Source organism: Equus asinus, chromosome 13, assembly GCF_041296235.1.
Source record: "Equus asinus isolate D_3611 breed Donkey chromosome 13, EquAss-T2T_v2, whole genome shotgun sequence".
Taxonomy (NCBI): Eukaryota; Metazoa; Chordata; class Mammalia; order Perissodactyla; family Equidae; genus Equus; species Equus asinus.
In genome coordinates, this window is record NC_091802.1 from 13,133,981 (window position 1) to 13,143,276 (window position 9,296).

At 50.7% G+C, this 9,296-nt stretch overlaps 2 protein-coding genes across 2 annotated transcripts; both read right to left on the minus strand.

Moving 5' to 3' along the window:
* Positions 1-642: 642 nt before the first annotated feature.
* Positions 643-1,698, minus strand: LOC106825746 (uncharacterized). The gene is made up of 2 exons (XM_014832717.3): positions 1,240-1,698; positions 643-1,159 (listed from the first exon to the last, which is right to left on the minus strand). Exons 1-2 carry the CDS (start codon positions 1,441-1,443, stop codon positions 914-916), a joined length of 450 nt encoding a protein of 149 aa, XP_014688203.1. The 5' UTR covers positions 1,444-1,698; the 3' UTR covers positions 643-913.
* A 134-nt stretch (positions 1,699-1,832) lies between these two features.
* LOC139039658 (uncharacterized) lies at positions 1,833-2,177 on the minus strand. Its single transcript, XM_070482508.1, has one exon. The coding sequence runs from the start codon at positions 2,175-2,177 to the stop codon at positions 1,833-1,835; it is 345 nt and encodes a 114-aa protein (XP_070338609.1).
* Between the last annotated feature and the right edge of the window lie 7,119 nt (positions 2,178-9,296).

Here is a 9,296-nt window from a genome sequence, read left to right on the forward strand (position 1 = left end):
CAGACGATACAGTATCCAAGATTGAAAGCTGCAAAAACAGTGCGAGGTACATACTGTGGTACCTTGGAGACCTAATTTTGGAGCCTAGTGCCACTGATTATTGTGGGGAATTATTGTAGTCAACTGGCTGTAAAGCACAGGTTGACACTGGGGACCAGTGGATGTCACACTTGTGGCACTGAAAGTGTAGAGGGGCAAGATATTAAGGTATGTAGTGATATAGGATTAGGGGAAGCCAGCAGTGGGAAATGACAAGGCCCTGATATCAGAAAACATTGAGCTTATAAAGATACAAGCTGCATGAATCGGGACAAATTCTAGTTTAGTGGGGGGACTGTACTGGGGCAGAAGTGTCTTGATAATGGAGGCTAGTGGGTAATGCCACAATGGGATAGTGACAGACCTGCTGTTAGGGTAAAGTAGAACTGGATGCTGGCACGTGGTCAGGACCTGGTATGGAGAAAGGTGCCATTGAGAGGCCTGTATAGCTATTTAGTGGAGGGAGACGCTGTCTTGGAATGCTGGATAATGGGATGAAGTCTGTTTGGGAGGGACAGTAGGGATGTTCTGAGGAAACTAGGAAGCAGACTAGGAAGTTTGGCGGGCCCACTGCATAACTGGAAATAAACAGAGAACTGAATATAGAGGACACTGAAAAAGAGGGATTTATTCCATCAGAGGTACCATAATTACAGACATTTCCAAGTAAAGTATATGCAGTATGAGAGCGCTACGTTTTGACATTAAACATTCAGGAGTAAACAGAGACGGCAGGTGGGTGAATAACCTGCCAAGGTGGGTTTTGGTAGTAGGCCTTTTGGGTCTGAGATGACAAACCCCTAGGGGTCAGGTAATTTTCCAGCATGAATTTTTGTCAATGACAGATTCCCCCACGCCCCTCGTCTTGGGTCCCTTAGCTCTGGGAAGGGCTCCGGTCCAGCAGGAAGCCGCCCTGCAGTCCCCAAAGACAGCCCTTCGGTAGACCCCAGCCAGGGCTCCAAAGTCTCATCACGCGCAGCGCGCGAGCTACGGGCATGCGTCTCAGGAGGCCCGCAGCCTCCGGTCCCGCGCCGTCCAGGAAATGACGGTTGCGTGGCTTCCCATCAGGACAGCTCCTCCGGCAACCGGGCTTGGCTCGGCTCCACAGCGGCAGCCAAGCCTAAGGCAGGAAAAAGGCACAGTCTACGTCAGCCTGAACCCCTGGGGGCGCAACGCGCTACCCAGACAAACGCCACTTACCGCGTCTTGCGCTCCGGCGGCGTCCGTTGCGCACTCAGGTCGGCCAGCTCCCGCGCTCCGAGCTCTGTCTGCGCCAGCTCGGGGGCACAGCTGGCTCCTCCTGGGGCGATGCAGCATCACAGGGCTCCGGCCCAGCCCGGGCCTGGGCGCCGACCCTGCCCGCGGGGCCTTCTTTGGAAGGCTGCAGGCTCGGGTCTGGCTCATCCCTTAAAGGACAGAAAAGTTGGGCTCGCTGTGCGCGCCCCAAACACAAAACGATGGGACCCTACCATCACAAAGTGGTAGGGTCCAGGGACATTATCCTCATTATAAACGGGATTCAACCTCACGCCGAGATTCTAAACATTGGGGGCTGACTGTGCCCCTTCCCCTAATCTCCAGGCGCCAGCAGACCCTTATTTCATTACCGGCAGCTGCTTTGGACGTCCCTATTCAATGGACAGTCAGACAAAGGTAGTGACAAGCAGAGAAGAAACGAGCATCAAAAGCTAGATGAAGGAGGTGCGGCGCGTCTCCAAACACAAAATACCAAGCCCTTCTTTTCCTTTCCCTCCCTCCTCGTCCCTGCGCCCACCCCGCCCCGCCGTAGCCCCTCAGGCAAGCTGTAAATGGATGTAAGTAAAGATGCAGGAGGTGATGGAGAAGGCGATGGCCGCGTAGATGAAGATGGAAAGGTGAGGAAAATGGTCGAGATAGCAGCCCTCGTCCATTAGAGGCGCCTCCTCCTTGGGCGGGGGGCGCGCAGCGGCCTTCGGGGGCTGCCCGGCGCGGCACCCCTGCGCCCTCCCGCCGGCGCGCCGACCAGCCTTCTTGCCCGCGGCCGACGCCGACTTGGGTGCGCGGACAGCTGGGGGCTCTTCCGGCGGAGGCTTGTCAAACAGGCCTTCGGAGTCAGCGTCGGGGTCCCAGGGTTTGCGCTGAAAGAGTTCGTCAGCCATTGGCGAGGAGCGCGGCAAGGTCGGTCTGCCGGGTTTGGGCGGTCGCGTACCCGCCGGGTCGGAGCTCAGCGGGCGGCGGCCGGGGCCGTGGCTCTATTTCTACCACCCGGGAGGGGGGTGCGGGGGGCGGAGCCAGCGAGGCTGGGGGGCCTCTGCAGGGTCTGCCCGGCCTCTCAGCCGAGGCGCCGCTTCCCCTGGCTCCTCCTTCAGCTCCCAGCCTGTTGCAGAGGTTGGCTCTCCGGTTCCAGCTCCCCAGCCTGCGGCACGCAAGTCTCTGCGCAAACAGATTTGTTTCCATGGCAACCTCACGCGGGGGGGTGGGGCTGTGCGCAGGAGAGAGAGGGGGCGAGAAAAGGGGTCTCGGCTCGTAAAAGGCTGGAATGCAGCCAGCCGGGATCCCAGTTGTGCGCGGAGCTTCCCCAGGGCTTTGTTTCTCCGTGTAAAAGAACTATTCATTGTGGGGTCTTTTTTGAAATTGAAAATTTATTACATGGGAAACCTAATACATAATCTTTGTAGAAAACTTGAAAATTAGGAAGCACTATAAGCAAAAACACTAACAAACAAAGGCTCCTCCAATCCCAAGGCCCAGCGAGAGCACAGTTAACGTGTGGGTGCCTTTCTTCCTTTCCTTTCCCTCTCTCCCGACGTCTTCATCTCTATCTGTCTATCCTGGGTTTTCTCTTCGTGCTCCTCACCCACAAACGCAGGATCCCGGCCTTTTGGACATCTCACATATGATTAGGAACAAGTACTTTCCAAAGCCGGCCTGACCTGAGCCCGTTTCTCCCTCTCTCTCCCACCCCTTCAGGCCCTTCTTGGCATCCGCCTGGCCCTTCTCTGGCTTCCACTGGTACCACCCCAGACTGCTGGGCACCACCATCTCTTGGCATCTCTGTTGCCCTCGAGGTTCCAAGGAAGGTTGGTGTTCCCTTGTGGAATGTGGAGAGAACAGCCACCAGGACTTATTTGGATCTCAGTGAGTTGGAGGGGTACCTGGCAGGCCCTGCCAGTTGCAGCAGACCCGACTCAAACTGTCATCAGGGAACTCATGGTCTCCTGCAACTGAAAGGCCCAGGGGAACCAGGACCAGGGTGCTGAACAATGTGACCACGGTGCTGTCTCTTCCCATCCTACAGTGTTGTCAGGGATTTCTTGCAGGGTCAGAGCCTACCACATAGTGGTGGGTAGTCAAATGATATTTGTTGAATAAATCATGCGACAAATGAATGGCTCTTGGTAGCAGCAGGCTCACATTCTCACAGCTTAGCAACTCCAGCTAAAAGAGCTTCTAGCTGGCTAGGGTGTGGAGATTATGGAACCCTCAAACACTGTTGCTGGGAATGTAAAATGGTGCAGTGACGTCGGACAACAGTTCGGCAGTTTTGTAACAAGTTAAACATACACTTACAATATGACCCAGGAATTCCACTCCCAGGTTTCTACCCAAGAGAAATGAAAATTTATCTTTTCATACGAAAACAGAGACTTGTACGTGAATGTCCATAGCAGCATTATTGGTAATAACTCAAAACAGGAAACAGTGAAAATGTCCATCAAATGGTGAATGGATAAACAAAATGTGGCTTATTTGTGGAATTAAATTATAATATTCAGCCAAGAGAAGTGAACTGTTGATAAATGCTACCACATGGATGAACCTCGAAAACATTACAGTAAGCGAAAAAAGCCAGATGCCCAAGACCACAAATCGTGTGATTCCATTTACATGAAATGTCCAGAAAAGACAAATTTATTTATAGAGACAGAAAGCAGATAGGTGGCTGCCTGGGACTGGAGTGGGAGAAATGACTAGCTGCTAATAGGTTCAAGGTGAGTTTTCAGAGTGATAGAAATGTTCTAAACCTGGGTTGTGGTGATGGTTGCACAACTCTTTAAATTTTCTAAAATTCATTGATGTGTACACTTAAAGGGGGTGACTTTCATGGTATGTAAATTATCCTTCAATAAGACTATTGTTTAAAAAAACCTACACTCAGTGATCATTTCTCAAGTACCAGATGGACAAAACAAAACAAAACAAAAACCATATGATTTTTACTCACAGTTCTGTGGGGTTTTGGGAGGTTTTTCTGGTTTGAGTTGATTCAGCTGTCCTCTACTGGGTTTTGTCATCTCTCTGACAGGTCAGCTGGAGGTCGGATGATCTAGGATGACCTCACTCCCACGTCTGGAGGGGGGCAAGTTGTCAGTCAGGTGAGTTCTCCTCCACGTGGCCTTTCACCCTTCAGCAGGCTAGCCTGGGCTTACTGACATGGTGGTCTCAGGATTCCAGGCACAGAAGAGGGTAAGCTATAAAGCACAAGGGCTATTCAAGTCTCTGCTTGAATTGTATTTGCTGTCCCGTTGGCCAAAGCAAATCACACGGCCGGATCCAGATTCAAAGCCTCTGCAGTCATGTTGCAAAGTGATGGGCAGAATTAGTGGCCGTTTTTCGCAATCTACCAAAGGGAAGAAGAGAGTTAAACAACTCCTCTATGGTTATATGGTTATATGTGTGGTTATACACATACATAACCAGTATCTTGCAGAGCTAGGATTCTGGTGCTCACACTTTTACTCACCATGCCATATGCTGAGTGGTGTTTTCAAGGAGTGGTGTTTCAATGTAGTGTGTGGGATGGAGAGGGATTGGATAAGCAGCCAACAAGGAATTCAGACTATTCTAAAGACACTAGAAATCCACAGGAAGATTTAAACTGATTGTCATTTTAGAAAGCTCACTCTGTCTATAGTATGGAGGCTGGACAATAGGGGGAGGGGTTGATGGCAGAGTGACCAATGAGGACTTCATTGCGTTAGATTTGGTTAGAGATGAAAGGAGGTTGAAGTGGCAGTGGGGATGAAGAGAAGAGGACAGAGTCGAAGGACGTTTCAGAGCTAAAATGGGACTTTGCTGAGCACTGATGGGAAGGATGGGGAAGATGTGGGGTAAGTGAAGTTTCCCCAGCGGGTCTAGAGGGAAGATGATGAGTTACTGTGCGGCCATGTTGGCTCTGAGGTCCTTATGGAACATAGGAAGGTAAATGTCCCTTTGCCAACAGCATCTTCAGGTGCAAGGTCTAAGCTAGCAATCTAGATTTGGGAATTATTGGCATGGAGGGTATGGTTGAAGCCACAGTCCTAGATACGATTGGTCGTGAGGGTGGGAAGAGAGCAGGCTTCATAGAGCACCCTGAGGACCACAAGCCTTTAAGAGATGGGCCAAAGGAAAGAGTCAGGTGAGAAGTCAGAGGAACTCAGTCTTGGGATAAAGAACTCCAGGGAGTGGTCAGCAAGGTCAAACTCAGCAGAAAGGTTAAAGAAGATCTGAACTGAAGAAAGGCTGTTTAGTTTAGCAATCCAGTGATCAGAGACATTTGCAGACCCTGCAGTGTGGGTGGCGATGGAGGGTGGAGATGTAACATGGATGGCTGAGGTGTGAATGGGAGGCGATGAGATAGAATATTCTTTCAGGAAGTAAGAATGTGTTTCAGACTTGGAAACAGAGAGTATGCCCTCCAGTCCCGGTTCTGATACCATCTATAAAATATTTGGAAAATCATTTAATCTCATAGGTCTTGGTTTCTCCTCTGTAAAATGGGTTTAAAAATATACAGCTAACCGGATTGTAATAACAATAAAATTAAATAATTCAGTGTTTCCCTAATTGTTGCGCTGCACACCCCTGGGGATAAATGAGATGATTTTAGGCGGCACTTGAACAATATTTTTAAAAATGGCTCTGTATTTATTTTGCTCTATTTTAGAAAAAAATATAACCAGCATACCGACTTCAATATTTTACAGATGTGACTGCTGAGGACAAGTCTAAAATTTTTTAAGTGAGTGAAAGTTAAAGAAAAAAACCTAAGTAATGAAACAGAACAGATGGCCCACAGATACGATAAAAATTAACAAGCCATATTAGGAATATCTGAAATTTGGGAAATGCCCAGACAATGTATGCGAAAGTGCTCTTAAACCATACAGCTCTTTACAAACATGAGCAATTATTACTAAAAAATGTACTCTTTTCCCTGAAGATTGTGGTGAGTTCAAGGGCAAATGGAGCGGGAATCTTTAAGCCCCCCATTAACTCCATCAGTCCCCCATTCTTTGATGCGGGCAATGGATGTTTTCTCGGTTTTATTTAAAGCGTTACGTGATGCAAACAGTGTCAAGTCCCCGCTACCTCCTTCCAACCAGATTTACTGCCTTGAAGCCCCTTCGCTCTCAGAAACTCTGAAGCCACCTCTGTGTGTGAGTCAATATCTGGAGGTTTACTTTCTCCACCTGGCCTCAAGACCAAGGGTCAAGGGATTTTTCAAGTTGCAGACCGGAAGGAGAGTGTGAGAGCGTGGATGTGTAGAGTGGCATGGAAGAGCTATGTGTGAGGCTGAGAAATCAAGAAAGCCACACCAACCTGCCCATGGGTTGGAGGCGGTGGAGTGGGCAGTAGGGGGAAGGCTTGGGAGCAGGAGGGAGTCTGGGGGCTGGGCCGCGTGAGGATGCAGTGGGAGGGGCTGGGGGCAAGTGAGAAGTGAATGTGTTAGAGGCGCTTCAGCTATTGCAGGGGCCTGTTCATATTCGCACGGTGTGAGGCTGGACAACAAAGACACAGTGTCCCCAGGACATCTTGTTATTTTCGACCTGGTCCATCTGTACAGAAATGGATATAGTGCAGAATAACTCTGGTCCAGGCCTGGGGGATTCCTGGGGGCTCTATCTCTCAGGATTAGCCAGCTCGGCGGGCTCACCTTGGCAGACACTCTGCCTGTGCCCAGCAATGAGAGAACTAAATCCGCCCCAGGCCAGCGAGCTTGGGACGCCCAGACAGCTGTGGAAAGCAGACACCCAAAGGTCCAGAGCTGCCACCTCACTCTTTGCTTGGCACCAGAGTATTCCAGGAAAACCTTCCTGAATCCAGGGCCTGGAGCCAGAATCCACCAAAGGCCTTGAATGGACAAAGGCGGCCTTTAGCTCCTGCTTCTGGGACCTGCCCAGAGCGCACGCCCCTCTCAGAGGGGAGAGAGCAGCCTTATCCTGCAGGGTCTGTGTTCCCGGGCTGAGATGGTGGATGTCCTTCACCATTTAGAGGGATCTGAGGGAACACGAATCAGGGACCTGAGTCTGCCGGGTCAAAGGCCAGATCTGAGCAGGGTCAATTCACCATGTTGGAGATGCCCCTGTGAGGAATCCCAGGACACAAATACTAATACTAACACTAATACTAATACTAACACTAATACTAATGCTAATACTAATACACATACACTAACGCTAATACTAACACTAATACTAATGCTAGTACTAACACTAACACTTAAACTAATACTAATGCTAATACTAATACTAATGCTAATAGTAACACTAAAACTAACACCAATGCTAATACTAATACTCATAGCAACCAGTTATCAAGCCCTGACTGTTTGCTAGGAACTGTGCTCAATGTTTCTGCAGAGATGATCTCACTTAATTTTTATGACCCCAGGGGTCAAGCACCAGTTTTTCTCCAATGTTCAAATGAGGAAACCAAGGCTTGAGAGGTAAAGGAACTTGTCCCAGATCTGCCACTAACACTGACAGCCCTGGGGGTCCCTCCCCTCTGACCTGTGTCAGGGCTACACCTCCCAACCCCCCCGCCAACCCTAGCTGCCCACTCCAGGCCTGCCCACCTCCAAAGATCGTGTCCTGCCGGCCTTTCCTAGGCTACATCCTGGGTCTGGCCCTGCAGCCAGGCAGGACTGTTCTCTTTAGAATCTGTACACAGAGCAAGAGGCAAAATTCACAAAGGTCACTTTTAGCTCACAGTGCTTATGCCCAGCTGAGGAAGCAAGCTTGGTGGTGATGGCGGTTGTGTGCGTGTGTGGGAGTGTGCGTGGAGGGGAGAGGGCCTGCCAGGAATCCCTGCTGTTGGGCTGCAGCTGTTTGTCATCCTGGAAGTGAGAACTGTTTTTTTTAAGCTGATTGCCTGGTTCTGCCTCCTGCCAGCCCCTGGCTCTGTGCTCTGTGCCCTGGCGGGCGACAGGGAAATGAAGCCTGGCATCCCCTCTTCCCATTGGCTACCACCCAGACCCGCAGAAGATGGGAAACCTCAAAGTCTACTTTGATCCCTGCACCGGGATGTACTTGGATCAGGAGTGTGGGAGGCTGAGTCACCTGCCGAATGCGCCGTGGCTCTTTCAGCTCATGCCTGGGGCAGCTGGTGCCATGGCCTGCCCCAAGATGCTGCAGGGTGCTTGCACTCGACCCCAATCCTTCCCGTGCCACAGCGAGGCCCCCACTGGGGGTGGAGGACAGCAGTGGCTGCTGAGCAGGGGCAGGGAAGAGAAGGTTGTATGGAGCCTGGGGCTCCAGCAGCCAGGGGAGTAGGCAGCCAAGAACCAGCCTAGGGCATGTGGGGAGGCACCTGGGAGGTGGGACCCCATGTGACCTGAGGCTCTAAGCCTCCCTCTCCCCACCCCCCAATTCTGTGCATGCTCCATTGTGCCACCACACATCACTAACAAAACACAAAGTCAAAGACAAAATTATTAGGACTTTCATGACAGTGACAGCCAAGCATTAAACCTCAAGTGTGGGGCCGTGTGCAACTGCGCTGGTTACATACTCATGAAGCTGGCCCTACTCACACCCTACCCTAGGCCTAATTTAAGACTTGGACCCTGACAGTTCTTCACCATCATCCGTGAGATCCTGTATCAAGTTAGTGACTTCCCACAGTGGGTTTTTAACACTAGATAGAGCTTGGAGCTTTCAGCTCTGAGGCATATTTAATGACCGAGTTGTGTGCCACTAAAGACTCTTTTCTACATGTAGATCCTGATGTCTCTTGAGCCTTGTGCTCTCAACAGCTCGTAGATCCTGTGATGTGTGGATGACCCACCTAACAGGGAAGGCAGGACCTGAACGAACGAACTGCAGTGGCAGTGGGAGTGACCCAAGGAAAACATAGGCATGGCCTGGGAAGAGAGGATGGAGCCATGGGCTTCCCAGTCAGAGCACTTGTCTGACTCTGTGTCATTGCTCCATTCATTGACTGTGAGTGACCATGAGCTCCATGAAGCCAGGGACCATGGGGATGTGGAGCCCTGGCCCCAAACCCTGCCGCAG